At 40.1% G+C, this 21,560-nt stretch overlaps 1 protein-coding gene across 1 annotated transcript in view; it reads left to right on the forward strand.

The window, feature by feature from the left end:
• The window catches only part of MAPKAP1 (MAPK associated protein 1), a 256,579-nt gene that overhangs the window by 179,249 nt on the left and 55,770 nt on the right, over positions 1-21,560 (forward strand). Inside the window, exon 7 of the mRNA XM_042783048.1 lies at positions 7,617-7,724. Within this exon, the coding sequence (XP_042638982.1) occupies positions 7,617-7,724 (108 nt within the window). The remainder of the gene's footprint in view (positions 1-7,616; positions 7,725-21,560) is intronic.

Below are 21,560 nucleotides of genomic sequence, written 5' to 3' on the forward strand. Positions count from 1 at the left end.
GGGCAGAAGACGTGAATAGACACTTTACCAAGGAGGATATTCAGCAGCCAACAAACATATGAAGAAATGCTCATGATCATTAGCTATTAGAGTGATGCAAATCAAAACAATAATGAGATACCATCTTACTCCAGCACTAGTAGCAAAGTTCAACGAGACAGAAAATAACAAATGCTGGCAAGGTTGTGGAGAGATTGGGACTCTCATACACTTCTGGTGGGACTGTAAAATGGTACAACCATTGTGGAAAGCAGTATGGTGATTCCTTCAAAAGTTGGAATTAGAAATACCATTTGACCCAGCCATTCCTTTACTAGGTATACATCCTAAAGAAGTGAGAGCCATGACAAGAACAGACATATGCACACCCATGTTTATTACAGCACTATTTCCAATAGCCAAAAGATGGAAACAACCTAGGTGCCCATCAACTGAGGAATGGATAACCAAACTGTGGTACATACACACAATGGAATACTATGCAACCCTAAAGAATAATGTAGAATTTGCAAAACACCGCATAACATGGATGAACTTGGAGGACATTATGCTGCGTGAAATAAGTCAGTCACAAAAGGATAAATATTGTATGTCTGTTACTGTAAAAGTCAAGGAAAGGTTTATCTATGGAAGTAAATTTTCTTTGTTGGTTACCAGGGGTAATAGGGGAGGGGAGAGAACACTGTTAGATAGATAGAGATAAGTTTTGATTTGGGTGAAGAGAAGGGCAGTGTACCAAATGTGAATGATCAATATGGTGGCATCGAGGAAGAGAAAGACATAGAGAGGTACGTGGGAGGTACAGACAACAAAGATGATCCCTTTTGTACTGCATTGTCAGTGAAGGCAAACATGGGTATACAGGTGAATAGATGGGTGGACAGGCTGAACTAGTAGGTATGTCTATGAAGTGGGGAGTGTACCCAAGAACATGTATAGGGTTGGCAGACAATGGTCCTATAAGTTTATGTGTATGATCTGAATTTCCAGGTGTATAGTAGAGCTGACAAGAGGCAAGATGGTAGTCACTGTTTGGTCACAGCCAGCTACCCAGAAGGACCAAGTAATTGAACCTGTGGGTTCAGGACCATAGTCGCAGGGGACATCAAGCTCAATTGGCATAACATACTACACAAAACATTGTTCCACCTCCTACTTTGGTGAGTAGCGACTGTGATTTTAAAAGCTTGTAAACTGCCATCTAGATGCAATGATGGGTCTCTCCTCATTCAGAGCAAAGAAGAATGAAGAAAACCAAAAACTCATGGATACCATCAGTCCTAGTGACTGATACACCATCCAATCTGCAGCCTATACGACTATGAGACCAGAAGAACTAGATGTTTCCCAGCTACCAATGTCAACCACTTGGAAAGAGGATCTATGTAGGAGATCCTGGTGAGGAGGGAGAACAATGTGGACAAAACTCAAAATCATTTGGAGGAAAAAAAAAAAGGCTGCAGGGGGAGACCAGGTTTGCTGGTCTGATAGAGCCTGGTGGAACCACTGAGAGAGACTATGGCCCCTAGCTGCCCTTCTGGTCTGGAAGTGAACCCACCCCTGTGACTTCCAGTCAAGCAAAAGACAGTCATATGAATTGAACATTTACCTCAGGTAGATACACTCCTTGGAGAGAACAGTCATGGGAGAAAGAAGGTCTGCTTATGCACCGAGAGACAGCTCAGGGGGCAGGAGTGCATGGAGGGATGGACACAGGGAAGAGGTAGTTATCAGGAGGAAGTGGGAGGGCAGCTGTTGCATTGTGGTAAATTGTGGTCAATGTCATGAGACAAAAGTGTATGTGAACTGCTGTATGGAAAGTGAATTTGCTCTGTAAATCTTCACCCAAATCACAATAAAAAAAGAAGAAGATGATGATACAGAATGATAGAGTTGATGCTATGGCTTCCCTCTCTTCAGTCTTTGACAGGCACTTGCTTCCCATTGGATTTCAACTCTGCTGGCTCTGAGCCGTTAAGCAATTGGGTGCTAAAATCTTTTATGTTTCAGTCATAGGTTAAAGGAATCAAGGAAGCTGGACTGAGCAGGTATCCACCACCCAAAAATGTCTACAGATTTTCTTTGAAACTTGTGTGCTGAGATGTTTGCCTTAGGTTCATAAAATCCCATAAAAATCCTGCCTGGGTATTATAACTTGGAACTCTCCCAAAGTGCCCAGAGCAATATTTTGTTCCTAGACCATTCAGTGACATGGTATTACTGCAATAAATACATCATTGGAATGCTCAGGCAAGTTTTTTGTCATCGCAGAGTAACTGCTTCCCAGAAGCTTCCTTTTGTGTTCCTCTGCTGTGAAGTAGAAAGCATGTGGCTTCGTGTGTGGCTGTGACATTGTAAAACCTATTTCAAAGGGTTGGTGTTGCCTTCAGAACTATGTCCTGTTCAGTGTGAAAGAGCCATATATGTGCATACACACACACATACTACATATATACATACATGTGTGTATATGTGTGTGTGTGTGTATATATATAATTATCTGACAAAAGTATATTAATAGACACTTCACAGCTTGTCTTTTGAAATGGCTTTTAGCAGCTTTATTTTTTTCTTCCATATCAGCTGCCTAGAAATTAAACAGGCATTTGATAGAGACTATAGCTTGGTAGATAGTGAATCAGAGTTGTCATAATCCTGATTTTCATCAACAGACATTTATTAGGAACTTCGTATGAGTGAAGCACTGTGGTTCGTAATGTACTGTAGGAGTGTAGGTCTGGGCAGTCATGGGGATGAATCCTAGTTTCACTACTTCCTATGGGACATTAAACAAGTGATTCAGCTTCTTATACATCATAGTTTCTTCCTCTATAATATGGGATTCATTCTCTTTAAACTTTCTAGGGTCACTGGAGATTAAATGAGATAATGTATACGAAGGGCCTAACATGGTACCAGGCACATAGTAGTAGGGCTCTTGATGATGGTTCTTATGTTTAGCAGGACCGTACAGTAACTGACACTCCAATAATGCTATTGAGGTATCCGGCACTGTCCTAAGTACTTTACAACTCTTAACTAATTGAATCTTCAGACAGTCCTGTGAGGTAGGTATGTTTCCATTTTATAGATGAATAAACCGAGGGAAGTTAAATAAGTTGGTAGAGTCATACAAGTCCAGACTTAGACCTAGACAGTCTAGCCAAGTCCATGCCCCTAACCAACAGGGTGTATTGCCTCTGACTTATACCCAGCCTGTCATTGCACAGTATGGCCTGAAGTTATCCATCTAGCCTTTTTAGGGGAAAATGTGTGAAATCTTCTCTGTAGGATATCTTACCCAGTGTTCAAGCAAGAATCAGGAAATTGAGATTTTTAAGAGGCCTTTTTCCACTTAGGTTTCGATCTCAAGTCTCATCTATAACATTACTACCCCATCTTTCCCAGAGTCAAAACCCATCAGTTCTTTGCTAAGTACAGAAATAGGTTCCAGGTTGTTCTTTAGTTTTTATGGCAGAACAGGGAGTCCTCAGAACAGAAGAAACTCAATTTCAGTTACTGAAAAAACTGGGTATAGATAGGAATATTTGAGAGAAAGATGGGAGGGTCTTCCTAGGTGAATGGAAAGATATGGTGATATGTCTACATAAGGGATCTTCAGTACTATCATGGGGTTCAGGATACAGCTATAGCATGAGGTACTTGGTATGTGTGGATTTCATTAAAGTAAATTGTTTCAGATCACTTTCATTTTGGAATTACAGATATTTTAAGTGATTCAGAACCCAGATGAATCCACAAATGTACAAAAATCTATGTTTATGGTACAAACTATTGCTTCTTTATAATTGGCCAGTAATTTATAGTTTGGAAGAAAGTTTCAAAGCACATATGCTTTAGAGCTAGAAGACCCTTGGGTTTCGTTGCCCCTTTGTACTACTTTTGACGTGTGTGATTTGGGCAACTCACTTCCTCCTATGTACCTTCAAGGACCCAATCTGTAAAATGGGTATAATAATACCTACCTCTCAGGGTTGACATGAAGATTCAGTGAGGTGACATTTGTAGCTTGCTTGCCTATCATGAGTATGTAGTAAATGAGAGTCATCATCATAGTAGACTTCAAGAAGACAACCTTAAAGCTACTCTCAGGAAACTAACTGATTTTAATAGAAATATCTGCATGAGCCAAGAAACAAGACAATAAATATTAAATAATGGCATGTATGGCCTTGAGAGTGGTACAGGGAGATATATTTAGGAATAAGGGACCCTTCCTAGTACAACTCTTTGACTCATCTTGGTCTCCCTGATCCGTGTTTGCCCAGGCAGTTGTCGAAATGAGAAGGAAAAAATGCACAAAGGCGACCAGCCTGAAGTTCACCTTGATTTAGTCAGGCCTTGGTTTCCGTTAATCAGGAAAGGTGTTGGCTTACTTAGAATCCAGCTGTCAGCTTGAGAAACCCAACATCCTATGCCTTGCACTCAAATTCAGAACAAGCATGCCGTGTTGCAGGGTTACTTAATATGAAAATATATATCTACATAACCCTATAATGTCTGGTTTTGATTAGATTATTGTATGTGGAAAAACCTATTGGAGATGCCACAATATGTGATTATTAAAGTATCTTTAGAAAAATGGCCTAGGAGGAAATTAGAGAACTTTAAGTGCATGTGATGTTTCTTTTTTCAATTATAAAAGTAATCTTTATTATAGGAAATTAGAAAACATAGAAAGACACAAATAATAAAAACACTCATAATCCCACTAGCATAGTGCCTAAGGCACTTGACTGCTAACCAGAAGGCTGGCAGTTCAAACCCACCAGGTACTCCTCGGAAGGAAGGTTGGGCAATCTACTTCTGTTGTGATGCTGCCTCAGAAACCCAAGAAGGGGGTCACTATGAGTCGGGGCCAACTCTACAACATGTAACAACTATTCACATTTTAGAAATAACTTTTTCGTCTGTTTTTTCCACCTTTGGCTTTATGTATACTAATTAAAATTGCAATCCTATATATATCGTGCTATAATTTTCTGTCTTCATAAATTAGTGTATTATAAACACTTTTTTTAAAAAAATAAAATATTTTTTACAGCATCACTTTTAATATCTTCATCATTTTTCACTGTGTGATATACTACAATTTATTAGCTAATCCCTTGTTGTTAGACCTAGGTTGTACCTACATTTTGACTGTCATAAAAAAATGAATTATTATAGCTTAACCTTGTACCTCGGTTTCACTGTAAATTCATAGATGTGGATGTCAGTGCCTTAACATACTGTGTTGCTGGGAAGTATTGGGCATGGGAGCACTCAGAGATTGTGTAACAGGCCAGTGCCTTGGAAAGCTCTCTAGGAGCAGGGGTGACTCCCTCCCTCTGGTGGGCTGAAGAGGCCCCCATCTGGAAGAGCAGATGTTCAGTGAAGGGACAGGGAAGATAGAAGTCTCTCACCAGCTACGTTTGCTGGACATGATTTTTATGTAGTTACTTCTGCCAATGAGTGTGCAAATATCCAGTGATCAGCAGTAACCATGCCTTTTAATTCACAAATGTTGGCACCAACAGGTTAAAGGAAGTAAAGAGTATTTGTAAGAATTACCTGCATTTCCATATTTTTATTTACTTAATATATTTAAAATTAGAATTTCAGTGTTATAATGTTGGAACACAGTACCTTCCTGACCTGCATGTAGTGTGTTTGTAAGAATAAGCATAGATTTCTGAGCATGTTTTGCTTAGCTGCCTGTGTTTTTGAGCATTTGTTTTCTTAGTCATGGCTTTTAAAAGTATAAAAAGGACAGAGTGTGTGTAAGAACTGTGGGAATTGGAAGAAGGAACTGGAAGAAGAAGAATTGGCTAATTAGCGAACAGATTAAATAAACCATGAAGCTAAAACGAAACTCTGCAGTGCTACAGATGAACATAGAACATGGAGGAGGAGGATGTGGTAGTTACATTTGTGTGTCAGCTTGGCTGGGCCTGGTTGAGTGGCTGGGCAGCTGGATGTAGTATTCCCCATGATGAGACTGGCAGTCAACTCTATGGTGGGATCTACCACAAGCAGCTGAGTAGCAGCTGCCTTTGGGATGTGGTCTGCTTCCAGTATATAAGGAGAAGTCTTGGGAATGGTCTCTAGCTTATGGCATGCTTGGACCCTGCATGTAGCTGTGTCATTGTTCACCAGCCTGCCATGCTCTGCCAACCTTGGAACTTAACAATGGACTTGAATTAATGGCCTGCCATGTGGTTTGGTAACATTGGGACAGTGCCATTTTATTTGTCAACCTTGGGCTTCTCAGCCTCAGCAGCCAGCAGCTATCTGAGTGAAGAAAAGCCTCTAGCTTCATTGGGCCAGGAACTGGAGGCAGAGCTGAAGCCCAAGGTCGAGGGCTTTCACCCAGCCCCTAGAGCTTGGCACTTTGAACTTGGACTTAAAGCCTCCAAATTGTAAGAATAAACTCCTGTTGGTTCAAGCCATCCCATTTGTGGTATATTCTTGTCAGAGCAGTACTAGGTAACCAGAATAGAGGATACTGAAAATGAGTGAAATACCTCAAACTAATGAATGAAGAAGTAACTGGAGGTGAATAGTCAAAAAGAGGCAACAGTGAAGAACTTACCAACAAATACGTGTTCCACGTGAGAGCCCTGCACGGCTTCTGATGCTTTCTTCAGATCTCTTACATCTCCCCTGGCTGACCAAACATGCCTCTCATAGTCAAAATAAGACAGTTTCTTATGCCACTAATCTTTTCATTAATCATCAACAAATCATAGGAGCAGTCTTTTGAATCTGATCATTGGACCCACTGTGTTGTCTGAGAAGAATAAGATTGTCATTCGGATTTACAAAGAAATATATGAATAAATGTATAAAATACCCCAATGTTTGTATTAAGCTTTGTCAGCCCTTAATGTGTGTGACTCAGGGTAGCTCGTATTCCTTGTTTCCAATATACTGCTTGAACCTGTGTCTCTTGTGTTTTTATAAATGTTTCTATAAAAAAAAAAAGTGAAGCAGCAGCCACTGTCCTCTTTCACCATAACCCAGAAATCTGAGATTTTTTTTTTTTAGCCTCAGATTTTCTTTTTAAGTTTTTGGGTTATCATATTAGAGTTCTAACCATACCTTATTCTTGGTTTTAATTGATTATTCATTATTGTTTAGTGATTATTAATAATAAATACCTTTTTAGGAGTGTTCTATGAGGCAGATGCTTTTATTAAGTGCTTTTCCTTTATCACCTCTAATCTTCACATCAGTCCTTCAAGATACACATGTTCCCACATTACCTATTAGGAAGCCACGGTTTAGAGAGGGTAGGTAACCTGCTCACATCTGAGAAGCATTATAGCAAAGCTTGTGACTCCAGCTCAGTCTAACTCAAAAGCCAGCTGGCTCTGACCTTGTTTTGGAAAGAACTGAGTGAAAACACACCTGATACTGGAACAGACTTGTGTGAAACCTTGTGAAGAAATCCAGGCTCCTGTATTTCAAATCGCTAGACCTTCTTTGGAAGGCTCAAGACAGACCAGCATTTTCCTAATGCTTTATCCACTTTTTGCCAGTATGTGGTGTTTTTTAATGTTAAGTTCACTGTTTCAGACTTCCTCCCCCCTCCTGCCCCTTTGATCTTCCAGGCCCTCAGTACCGCCTGGAGAAGCAGAGCGAGCCCAACATCGCCGTGGACCTGGAGAGCACCTTGGAAAGCCAGAGCGCATGGGAGTTCTGCCTGGTCCGCGAGAACAGTACGTTGGCCTCCTCGCTCCGTGCCTGCTTTGTCCGTTGCAAACGTGCTTACAAGTTATATGTTTGGGAACTCTCACTGGTCTGGCTGGCCTAGGCAGATTTGAAGGGATTTTGTTTCCCAAGGCAGACCTTAGCTGCCGTGCCAAAAGTATATCCCAAAGTGAAATGATTAATTTCATGCTCATTGGTAAAGAGTCTACATCCTGTTTCACACTCAGTGATTAATATTTTTTGGTTAAATTCTACCTTCCAAGTTAGGAGCAGCCCTGGACACAGTTTAAGAACATGAAACCTTTTCCAAGACAAAGGCTGTTTTGTGAATATAGTTTGCATCTCGGTATCACTGTTTAAACATCAAGAGGCTTTAAAGTTTTAGAAAATTTTAACTATTTGCATGTTCTTAGCAGGAGACAAAGTAGTATGATTCCTAGGGCTATGCTGAGAACTTCTTTAAAGCTTCAGTTAATTTCTTTTATTCTGTTTTTTAGCATTTCCAAGTTGTGGATTTTGCCATTTTTTTCCTCTGTATGAAAACTCAATGCCATCTCGTCGGATCCAACTCATAGCGACCCCTCCTTGGGTTTCCGAGGCGGTATCACTACAGAAGTAGATTGCCCAACCTTCCTTCCGAGGAGTGGCTGGTGGGTTTGAACTACCAGCCTTCCGGTTAGCAGTCAAATGCCTTAGGCACTATGCCACCAGAACGCCTGATGAAATAATATTATATAATATAACTGCCAGCCAGCTCTGGTAGTGTAGTGCCTAAGGCACTTACTTGACTGCTAACCAGAAGGCTGGAGGTTCAAACCCACCAGCCACTCCTCGGAAGGAAGGTTGGTCAATCTACTTCCGTAGTGATACTGCCTCGGAAACCCAAAGAGGGGTCGCTATGCGTCGGGTCCGACTCAACAGCACATAACAACAGCAACAACAACATATGAAAATGATTATGACAGGAGACCCCCCTTCCAGTCATTCCTGCTTCAAGGCTTTACACAGGCTGTCTCTTCCTTGTGAGATCCTCTTTCTCCAACTGGGTCTAACCACTTCTCGTCCTTTTGTCTCATTTGCAATGTCACATCTTCAAAGACGCCACCAGTGATCTCTGCCTTGAATCATCGCCTAAACTGATCCATTCCCCATGTGGCTCCTCCTCCACTCCACCCCCCATTATATTCTACTTTTAGCATATGGTTTCATTGCATGTATATCTGCTTATATCTTTTTTTCAATGTTTATATGATGTCTGCCTCTCCCTGCCAGCTTGTCAGGTCTGTGAAGGCAGTTTTAAATGGTGTTTCTAGGTACCTAGCAAGGTGCCATTCATTAGTTCAGTATATATTCACTGATCATTTGCTGTAGACGAGGTACTGCAAGAGCTCAGTAAATAGAGTTTGAATAAATGGTATATCTTTAGGCTTTCCATTGACCCTTTAAGTAATGCCAGCTACTGCTCTCTGACCAGGGCCCCTGACAGCCTCTTTGGAGCAGAATGCATAAAATTGACCAAGAAAATGTCTGTTGACATTTAGCAGAAAATCTCAAAGACAGGAGATTGATACCCCCATCATCTACAACCAGTTGTAAGTGTCTTGTGTAAATACACACAGACATAAAAATCACTGGCTTCCAAATGGTCTTCAAAATTTGAATAAGTAGTAAACATTTGTAAAACTATTTATCCCAGTTAACAATGTAAGTTTCAAACATTTTAAAGTAACAATATGATAGTTTTTACCTATCAAATAAACCAGGTATTTAAAAGTGTCTCATTGCTGGAAAAAATACAGGGAAATAGGCATGTTCAAGCACTACTGACTGTACTGTAGTTTAATTGGTATAATGTTGCTAAAGTATTGAGAATCCTAAAAATGTTTTACCCAGAGTTTCTGCTTTTGGGAATCTAAAGAAGAAAAAAACTAAAGTGCAACAAAGATTTATTCATAGTGATACAACATTAGGAGACTAGTCAAATAACCTGTGGTACATCCCTGAGTTGGAAAATTACTCAGGATTTCCCCTTCTGTAATGGCAGACTAAGCAATTTGAACAAACTCTCCCACTGAAGATAACTTAAAAAGCTGAATAACATATGCAAATCATCTTCCTAAAGCCTTCAAAAAACATAAGATTTAAAAAAAAAAAAAAAAGAATAACTTATATCTGGGAGAAGATTTGAACCAAGAGTGATGAGATCAATATATAAGACCACTTTTGCCCTGATATCATTTGGCTATTTGGCAGACGTAGCTGAAAGGCTTATTTGAGTTGTTGAAGCCTTAGGGGAAAGAGGATGAGAGAAGGCCAGGGTTTGCCAGGGGTACAGGCCTCAAAAGGAGGACAAATAGAAAGCATATGCTAACATGGTAGATTTAAACATATCGATCATGAAATGAAATGTTTTAGTTTAAAAAAAGACAGAGATGGTCAGAATTTTTTTTTTATATGCTGCTTACAAGAGATATTTAAAAACAAAAATACTGAAAGTTTGAAGTAAAGAGATAGAAAAAGATATTCTTTGCAAATACTAATTATAATAAATCTGGTATAACTATAGCAACAGGAGGTGAAAAACATTAAAGATTGAAAAATTGTCATTTCATAATGACTTAAGGTTCAATTTACTAGGAAGATTGAACAATTTAGCATAAATTGTTAAATAAATAGCATAGCCGCAGAATGTATAAAGCAAAAGTTGAAGAATTACTAAGATAAATGTGTGTAATTCTCTAATTATGGAGGGAAATTTTAACTCTCAGTAATTGATAGGACAAATAATTTAAAGAAAACCAAAACATTAAGAACATACAACACAGTTAAACTTAACCTAATGGACATGTACAGAGAATAGTTCACTCTTTCACTGTAGAATACACATTTCCTCTTATCACATATGAACATTTACCAATGTTGACCATATACTAGACAATAAAGTTTTAACTATAAAGGGTTGAAATCATATAGGATGTATTCTCTAATCACAGTGAAATGAGGCTAGAAATTAAGAAAAAGACAACTAGAAAATACCTTGTATTTGGAATATGAGAAATAAGCTTCTAAACCTGTGGCTGAAAGAAGAAATCATAATGGAAATTGAAAATATTTTGGACAGAAAGATAATGAAAATTATGCATATTAAAATTTGTGAGATCCAAAGAGTAAACCCTAATGTAAAATATAAATTTTAATTAATAATGTATCAATACTGGTTCATTACTCGCAACAAATGTATAACAGAAATGCAGGAGGATTAATGTGCGGGAAAGAGGGGATGTATTGTGGAGCTCTAATCTCTATACAGTTTTTCTGTAAACCTAAAACTTATCTAAAAACTAAAGTCTAAAAGTATTTGTGGAATATAGCTACAGCAGAATTTAGAGAAAATTTTACAGCCTTAAAATGTGTATATCATAAAACAAATAATGACCTAAGCATGCAGCTGACATAGTTAAAAGAGAAACAAAAATAAACGTAAAGAGAATAGAGGGAAGAAAGCAGTAAAGAGCAGAACTTAGTGAAATAGAAAATTCAGAGACATAAAGAGCAAGTGTTGATTCTTTGAAAAGACTGATAAAATTGATAAACTTCTGATGAAGTGGATCAAAACCAGAAAGAGAAACATAATTAACAGATAAACACACATAGTAACTAGAATGAGCAGGAGGTCTCCCTACAAATTCCGTAGTCATTAAACAGATAGTGATAAATTTTATGGAAAACTGCACCAAAATTTTTTTAACATTGACAAAAAGGACAAATGTCTAGAAAAAGGCAATTTACTAAAATTAACACAAGAAGAAATAGAAAACTTGAATATTTCTGTAACTATTTTAGAGACTATAATAATTTTGTTACCAGACCTCAACAAGGACAATAAAATCAAAACCAAATCCATTACCATCAAATCAGTTCTGACTCATAGCAACCCTGTAGGACAGAGTAGAACCTGCCCTCATCAGACCCCAATCTTTGCAGAAACAGACTGCCACAATCTTTCTTCCTCAGAGCGACTAGTAGGTTCTAACCACCAGCCTTTCGTTTAGTGGCTGAGTGCTTAACCACTGCACAACCAGAGTTCCTGAAACAAGGACCATACAAGACAAAAATTTTTCAGACTAAACTTACGTTACATGTAGGTGCAAAAATTCTAAATAAAATGTTAACAAACTGAATACAGCAATATATTAAAGAATATTATATCATTACCAAGTTGGGTTTATTCTAGGAATGTTAGATTGGTTTAACAATAGGCAAATCCAGTCAATATATTTTGCCACAGTAACAGATTAAAAAAAGAAAAATTATCTCAACAGAGAGGGACTATTTTTCAGCCATTAAATTATGCCTACCAGGAGTTTCATAAGAGCAGGAGATAATTTTGAAGTAATGTTAAGGGGAAAAAACGTAAAGCATACAAATAACACATGCAGAGTAATCCCAACTGTATAAAAACAAAACAAACAGAAAGCATAGAAGATTAGAAGGAAAATGCCAAAATGTTAATACAACATTTGTCTCTGGTTGGCAGGATTTGGGGTTATCATTCCCATGACTCTATACTTTATAGGTACTTTTCAGAGTTTCTGAAATAAGCATGCATGACTTTCTAAGAAGAAAAAATTGAACAAGCAATAAGGCCAGATTCACATAAATAAAGATTATATGATGAGAATATAGGATCTCTTATTATAACAATCCTTGTACACTTGAAGTCTCAAACCATTTTAGTACCATATCAAAGGAAAAATTATATCCACATACCCCTTTGTAACTGGCTTATCTGATTTTTTTTACCTGATCCAAATGGCTAAATCCTTCCATCTTTCCTTCTTTCCTTCCTTCCTCCCTCTCTCCCTCCTTTTCTTCCAGCATTTTCTTTCATTCTTTAAGGACTTTCTTCTTAAATGTACTAAAAAATCAAAATAAACCCACTCCCATCAAGTTGATTCCAACTCACGGCAACCTGCGTTGAGTTTCCGAGGTGGTAAATCTTCATGGAAGTAGATTGCCCTGTCTTCCTTCCACGATTTGTCTGGTGGGTTTGAACTGCCCAATGGCAGTGAGTTTTTTAAACATACTTGAGGAACTAATTCTCATATTGGAACTTTGTAGTGAATGCTGTATCAAAATGATGACCTGTTGTACAGATAAGATAAAATGTTACTTGTTAGCATCTTGGTAAATTTTTTGGATAAGTAACACATCATATGGGGCAGTTCTGCTGTCCTGTAGGGTCCTGCGAGTCACAGCAGCAGTGAATCTGGTTGGGTTTGGGAACACTTCCACAGCACACCACACCACCATTTGTTGTCAAGTCGATTCCAATCCATGTTCCAGCTCATTACAGCCCTGTGTGCATCTGCCTCTCTGTGGACTCAAGCTGCTGACCTTTTGGTTAGCAGTCGAACTTACTAAGCATCAACCATTTGCACCCTTTAGAGATGCCTCAAGTAACACCCATGGCATTAAAAACTAAAAAAAAAAAGTTTTCAGATAACATGTCTATAGTGAAAACAAAGTCTTCCTTCTTCTGTCTCCGAATTCCCCTCCCAGAGACCAAAGTTGTCTCCGGCTTCTTCAGCATCTTTCTAGAGCTCATCTATGCATGTATAACCATATTCTGCATATGCACATAGTTATATATACATATATGTATACATGTATACGTACATACATTCATATTTTTAAAAAACACAAGTGACAGCAAACTATCAGCACTGTTCTGGTTCTTTTTTTTTTTAATCCTTTTAACAGCCTATCTTAGAGGTTTTTCCACATTAATCCACGTATTGTTCCACATATAGATTCACATCTTTCTTTCCAACTGCTGCATGGCACTGCATTGTATGGATCCACTGTGGTTTCAAATTAGTGGGTTTGTTTTGTTTTAAATATGAGGCCTGACTTTTTTACACTGGGTGAGAGAACCTGTGAGAGTTGATGGGTACAGCTTTGAAATCTGGCCTCTTATCTAGTAGTTCTCACTGCACTTCGAAGCATGCATATGGTTTTAAATTGTGTGACCTCTGGGAGCCTTAGTATCCCTATCTTAAAGGATCTCTAAGATACTTCCAGTTTCTACACTCTTATTCAAAATCCCTGTGTGAATGAAAGAAGACCTCAGCAACACTTGAAAGGTGCAAGGAAATCAATGGTTTGGAATCAGTGGACTATGAAGATTGTAACTAGTGTATGTAAAATGGTAGAAGATTGTAAAAGCGATGTATTCTTTTTATAAAACAGTGGTTTGAGGCTTTTGGGGTTTGTTTTAAAGTAGAGGTTCTAACCAAGAAGGAAATGTTGTTCTCTGATACCTACCTATTAAGATACTGGATTGAGACACAGATATTTCAAGCAGATTTTTTTTTTTTTCTTCTTTTATTGGTATGTTTGATTGGCAAGCTTGGTGTCCTTAAAGCCATTTTAGAAGTGAACTTAATTATGAGCATGCATTATGTGATGTGTAAGAGAATGTTCTGTACAACCAAACTGCCAGTGTTCACACTCCTATCCCAATACTAACTAGCTTTATGACTTTGGACAATTTGCTTTACTTCTCTTGGGTGATTTTTAGCCCTCATAGGTGTATGGGATAATTCAATGAATTGATATTTATAAAACTCTTAGAACAGTGTCTGGCACATAATAAGTTCTCAATAAATGTTAACTAATAAATGATAAAAGAGTAGCATTTTGTGGCTGATTAAACAGACAGGTGCACAGGGGTGGAAGTCTGGAATTAAAAAACTGTTAGAGCCTTGAAGGAGGCATGTTTTGGAGAAGGTTCAGAGACAAGTCTATGAGCCTGTCGTTGTTGTTGTTGTTATGTGCTATCGAGTCGGACCCAACTCATAGTGACCCCTCCTTGGGTTTCTGAGGCAGTATCACTACAGAAGTACATTGCCCCATCTTCCTTCCGAGGAGTGGCTGGTGGGTTTGAACCTCCAGCTTTCTGGTTAGCAGTCAAGTGCCTAAGGCACTGTGCTACCAGAGCTCCCGTGAACCTGTCATAGGAACAGAGAATTTAGCAGAGTACTTTCCAGCAAATATGTAGTGAGCTTTGGTGTCCCAGAAGGAATGTGTACCTTATAAGTAAAACCATTTGACTGAGAAGACTATTTGCCATAAGAGTGAATATAATCCTTTCCATTTTTCTTCCAAAGAGGCATGAAGCAAAATTTTTTTATCAACCACGTCAAAGGATGTTTTATAAGGTTTTGGGTTTTGGTTTTTGTTTTCTTTTTAAAGTTTTTCCTTAAGCTGTTTATTCAGGCCTATTTTATAAGGCACTGTGCTAGATATTTTGCAAATGCTCTTTCTTTTAATTTTCACAACCACCTGTTGTTAGGTGCCACTGAGTTGGTTCAGACTGAGTAATCCTGTGTACAACAGAACAGAATGCTGCCGGCAGGGTCCTGCACCATCCTCACAGTCGTTGCCCATTGTTACAGCCACTGTGTCAGTCCACTTCACTGAGGCTCTTCCTTTTGTTCACTGATCTCTACTTTACCAAACACGATATCCTGCTCCAGAGAGTGGTCCCTCCTGATAACACGTCCAAGTACGTGAAACAGAGTTTCACCATCCTCGCTGTACTTCTGAGACAGATTTGGTCATTCTTCTGGCAGCCCATGGTATATGCCATATTCTTCACCAACACCATAATGCAAAGGCATCAGTTCTTCTTCCATCTTCCTTATTCATTGTCCAGCTTTCACGTGCATATGAGGTGACTGAAAATACCATGGCTGGGGTCAGGCACACTTTAGTCCTCAAGGTGACATCTTGCTTTTGAACACTTGAAAGAGGTTTTTGGCAGCAGATTTGCCAGTCCAGTATGTTGTTTGATTTCTTGACTGCTGCTTCCATGGACATTAATTGTGGATCCAAGTTAAATGAAATTCTTGACAACTCCAGTATTTTCTCCATTTATCATGATGTTGCTTACTGGTCCAGTTGTTTCCTTTCACCATACTTATTCAGCCTGTATGCTGAGCAAATAATCCAAGAACCTGGACTGTATGAAAAAGAATGTGGCTTCAGCATTGGAGGAAGACTCATTAACAACCTGCAATGTGCAGATGACACAGCCTTGCTTGCTGAAAGTGAAGAGGACTAGAAACACTTACTGATAAAGATGAAAGATTACAGCCTTCAGTATGGATTCCACCTCAGCATAAAGAAAACAAAAATCTTTACAACCACCCTACCAGGTAGATACTACTCTTGTTTTGCAGAGGGGTTACAGCTTGCCCAAAGTTAGCCAACCAGCAAGTATTGGAGTCAGAATTCTGATATCTGATTCCAAAGCCCACTCTGAGATTGTTGATAAAACAACCCAAATTCTCAGTGCAGAGAATGTGGATGACAATTATCTTTATACATTGTGAGAGAGAAGCTTGCAGAGGAAGCTGATGTGACAAGAATTTCTGCCTAGGGACTGAGAGCTAACATTTGTGCTTGGATCTTGGCCTAAATAAGAAAAAGACAAGCCAGAGTCCTTGAGCTTTCCAGTTTGGATTCTTGTCTGATAATCTGCTTCAGCCAACTGTCTGCCAGAAGCTGGAATCAGACCAGAAGGAAGCACAAGTACATTATGGAGAGGATGTAACGTTAGAAGACTTCTATTCTTGTCCAAGCCTGTAGATAAATTTTGGCACCAGTTGAACCCTCAATTCCCTTTTCTGCCAAATGTTGCCAGTGACCTTTTCTTTTACCCACCAATCATATGCCCATCCAAATCCTTAGAAGAAAAGTACAGCATGAACCAACTTACTCTCTCCACATCTTTAAGAGAGAGAAATTCTGGAATGTCCCATCATCAGGGCTAATATATGCTTGTTATGGAGCACCAATGAAATATACCCCCTAAAGGCACTGCATCTTTCCTGTTTGATCACTCAGTTGTTCTGAAAGCAGTTTTTAGAATCAGGCAGCCCTTGGGTGTACCAATTGCAGTCTCTAATGTTGTACAAATCATACAAACTCTCTGAGACTCAGTTCTCTGTGTAAATGGAGGTGGCTGTGTTTATTTCACAAGTTTTTTGTGAGAATTAAAGAGATATAAATGCATTTATATCCAGTGAGGAGCTCTAGTGGCATAGTGCCTAAGGCATTTGACTGCATACCAGAAGGCTGGAGTTCAAACCCACCAGGCACTCCTTGGAAGGAAAGTTAGGCAGCCTACTTCCATAGTGATACCACCTCAGAAACCCAGTAGTCACTATGAGTCAGATCCAACTCAACGGCAGTGGATTGCATTTTTTGTTGCATATTAAACCAGTGGACTTACCATGGACTGCTAAAAGAACTAACAGATCTGTCCTGGAGGAAGTGCACCCAAAATGCTCCTTGGAAACGAGAATGGCCAGACTTCGTCTCACCTACTTTGGTCATGTTGTCAGAAGGGACCATTCCCTGAAGAAGGATGTCATGCTTGGTAGGGTGGAGGGTCAGCGAAAGAGGGGGAGGCCTTCAACGAGACGGATTGACATGGTGGCTGTGATGATGGGCTCAAGTATAGTAGGGATCATGGAGTTGGCGGGGGATCAGGCAGTGTTTCGTTCTGCTGTGCATGAGGTTGCTATGAGTCGGAAACAACTTGGCGGCACTTAACAACAAGCCAGTGTGGTTATCATCTCTGTTTTACAGAAGAGGAAACTGAAGCTCAGAGGAGTAGTTTCTCATGTTCACATCAGTAATAAGTAGGGGACCTAGAAAATCTTGTCTTTGCCAATTAAGTCTAGTGAAAGAGCAAAACCTGATTATTTTCTAAATAGCAGTTACTGTAGAGAGAGGCTTCAGTTGTTCTTTAAGCATTAGCTCAACCTCCTTTGATCATCTTTCTTTATCAAGGAGACTCATAGAATGCTTAAGACCTTCCATTATTTCAGAAGCTTATTTAAATCTTTAATTGAAGGTTATACTGACAAAGAACCCCAGCTCTCAGGAGCTGAATAGTCACCCAGGTAGGTAGAGGGTAGCAGGGGAGAAAATCTCTGGGTACTCAATCACCTCCTCAGTACCCCTTGAAGACCCAGGAGAGGAAGCAAGGCCTTCTGGAAGCCTCACAAGACCCCTGACTGCTACTCCCTGTGCTTGGTTAGAGTCCCTGCTCTGTGCCTCCTCACCTGGCCCATCTCTTACCACTGATTCCACCGGACGGATGGATCTGCCCACTCTCCCACCTGAGGGCAGTGATCAGCTCTGGGTTCCTTCTGCATCACAGTGCCCATGATGGGACCTGGCTCATTCTCCTGTTGGAGTGTGTGTATTGGTTACCTCTGTGCTGCTCTAACAGAAGATATACTACAAATGGGATGGCTTGAACAAACAGGAGTTTATTCTCTCACAGTTTGGAGGCTTTAAGTCTGAGTTCAAATTGCCAGGCTCTAGGGGCTGGGTGAAAGCCCTTCAACCTTGGGCTTCAGCTCTGCCTCCTGCTCTTGGCCCACTGAAGCAAGAGGCTTTTCTTCATTCAGACAGCTGCTGGCTGCTGAGACTGACAAACCCAAGGTCGACAAGTAACAAAGGCACAGTCCTGATGCTACCAAACCACACGGCAGGCCTGTAATTCAAGTCCACTGAAAGTCCCAAGGTCAGCAGAGCATGGCAAGCTGCTGAACAACAACACAGCTACATGCAGGGTTCAAGCGTGCCATTAGCTAGAGACCATTCCCAGAACTGCTGCTTATATACGGGAAGTGGACCACATCCCTAAAGCTGCTACTCAGCTGCTTGTGGTAGATCCCACCATGGAAGTGATTGCCAGTCTCATCATGGCAAGCTGCCCAGCCACTCAACCAGGCCCAGCCAAGTTGACACACAACAGTAACTACCACAGTGTGCAACATGAAGTCCCTCGTATTACCAGGCCTCTCACAGGGTTCCCGGGCAACTGTGTGATAGCTTTTAAAAAGACTTTGGGCTCTGGGTGAGCATCTTTATGGATAGGGTTATGTGTATGTGATGATACTTGGGCTTCCCCTACCACGACTAACATTAAACCAAAACAGAAAAAAAAAAAAAATGGGGAAAGGTAGAACCTGGCTATAGAAGGAAACTGAGTATTTACTTTATCTGAATGTGTTTCTAGATCCTTTGTGATCCTTAATTGTAGTTGGCCCATATCTCCTCAGGCCAGCCCAGTAGACTGTAATGGTTACTCTCTGTTTCGGGAGTATTTATTTACCTTCTTCGGTTACTCACCCGTTTCTGTCATGTGACTTAAATACTAGGGCTCTACACCTGTTTTTGTTACGTTGTAATAGCAGTTGTTAAATACAAAAGAAAATCTGATTGTGAAATGAGCTCTGTTTACAAATAGAAATGGTTTGTGATGTTCATGGTACATGTTTTAGATTGACTTACTGCTGAAAGCCAGTTATGGATGTTGCTTTGAGGAAAAAATGTTCACTATAAGGAATCTTCTATATGAATGGGGGCTTTTTCCAAGTAGATATTGGATAATAACTCCCTGATTATTGCATGCTAACTGAATTTAAATGAAACAGAAACATTGTCCCTGACATAAGTTACATATATATAGCCATATGTGTGTCTGCTTCTTGTTGTCTGGTTAATGTGGACTGGTCAGCAGTGCGTTGTAGGGGGAAAAGCAAGATGATTGGAGTCAGAAACTTGGGCTTGACATTCAGTCCCTCTTCTGAACTAGCCACTGTGTGATCTTGGGCAAGTCCTTCTCATCTGCGAGCCTCCTTTCCTCATCTATAAAATGTAGATGCTAATCCCTACACTGTAGGGCTTTTGTGAGGATTGAACTGTTGAAAGAAATAAATGAGACTGTGTATAGTACAAGCACACTGTGAACCACCAGCACAAGTACTGGCCATTGCCAGGGGTTTGTACGTGTGCATGAGATGCAGAAAGCAAGCACACGTGCTGTCTGAGCATGTATGTGATTGCCTCCTCCCTCCCTGTTATTCCTGTTCTCCTTCCAGCCTCTTAGCCTTCCTGCAGATCTCTTTGGGGTATGACCAGCACCGAGGGTAGGTGATACTTGGGGGAAAAGCCTGGGCTTTTGTTGTTGTCATGGAGGCAAACTTGTGCCCTGTCCACACATACTTGTTCAGCAGTGAGTGCCTGAATTGCACTGTGTAGGCTGAGGAATTACACATGAATTGCATTTTTCACTCTCCTCCTTTCTCAAAAGTGCACCCCCCCTTTTCATTTTATCATTAGGTAGTAATTAGTATTCAAGGGAAATTGGTCTTAATATATTAAAATTGGTTAAGTGCATTTAGACCTGTACCACAGCCAATGTCTTATTGGAAAATGTAATTGGGGACCCAGTGTATGTAATTAATTGAATTACAATTAAGAACTTTCATTAAGCGATACACTGGTACATGAGAGCAGTAAGGAAACATGCTTGACGAGCCACAAACCCTGTCTGGTCTCTAAGTGAGGCCACAGGGATTTGTATCCCTCCTGTAGGCTCCTGGCCCCAGAATCTACCCTGTGGCTCCTGACTGATGGTTTGGTAATGCATCAGGTGACATTTCTGCAGTGACTGTACAAGGAGGTGTGGTTCTCCCAGCATGCCTGGTCTCATTCCCTACCTTCAGAGTCAGAGAATGGTGCCTCAGTGTTGATCTAATGTTAACAGTTCTTAGATATTTTGCCATATGAGTTAAAAATGCCCAAGCTCCTTAGAAGACTCTGTTACTTTTCCTGTGCTTTGAACAGGGACAGAGATGCATTGGAGGAAAGGAAGTGATGAGAATTCTGTCATCAACCTAACTTCCTAGCAAACCTAAAGTGAGCTGATGGTCCAGACCCTTGAATGGTCCAGCTCTATCCTCTGAAGAGTATTTGACTTCGCTTTGGACACATATTTGTTTATTCATCCCTCAAACACGGACGGAGGCCTCTTCTGGGCCAGCCACTGTTATAGGTGCTGGGATGGTGAAGAAGATGCAGAGTCCCACATCATGGAGCCCACAGGTGTGATGAGTGCTACAAAGAGTGGTTTTTTTAAAAAAAAAAAAAAACAGTAGGAGACCAGAGCTGGTGAGAGTCTTCTTTGAGGAAAAGACCTAAAGAATATAAAGGAATTAGGTAATGAGTAAGAAGAGAATGTTCCAGACTAGAGGAGTACTCATCTGGAGGCTTTGGGACAAGAAATAACGTGGTATTCCTGGCATACTTGGGAATGAATGAAATGAACAAAGGAGAGAGTACTAAGAGATGAGACTGAGGGATAAGGCAGGGTCTAGTGTGCAGAGCCTTATAATACCCCCTTCCATAATCTCCTTTTAGAAATTTTATAAACCTAAAGCCGTTTCTTTCTGATCACCTCATAAAACAAGATTACCCTGATTTATTGAGGATCTGAAATCTCCCTGTGGAAAGTCCTCCAGTCTGGCTGGCTCTGGCTCCAAGAGTTTAATCAATTAGGCCTTGACAGCAAGGATTCCTACCCTGGTTGTAGCATGGCAGATTCTAGTGAGGGGTTTATCCTACTGTGTGATCCTGGTGGCTATGAAGAGATTATTGCAGAGGGGTGTATTTGTGTGTGTGTATTATAGTGTGTCACCTATTGATTGTTTTTAAGGGACCAGAAAAAATGACTAGTAGTAGAGGGGAAGTGTTTAACAGAAGAGAAGCTTTTGGGCTTATGAGGCTTTGGGAACTTAAAAAGCCTGCAGGCCCGAGGGAGGGGGGTGCGGGCAGGGGGTGTGATGGATGCAGAAGGCTAAGGGAGGGAGATAGGTGAGTTTTCCTCCATGACTCACTTATGCATCTATCTTTGAATCTTTCTGAGGAGTAGAGAGAGTTAGGTTTTACCTCTGATTCCTTTGTTCTGCCGAGGC

This window comes from Orycteropus afer, unplaced genomic scaffold, assembly GCF_000298275.1.
Source record: "Orycteropus afer afer isolate SDZICR_OR568_19922 unplaced genomic scaffold, OryAfe1.0 scaffold00611, whole genome shotgun sequence".
Taxonomy (NCBI): Eukaryota; Metazoa; Chordata; class Mammalia; order Tubulidentata; family Orycteropodidae; genus Orycteropus; species Orycteropus afer.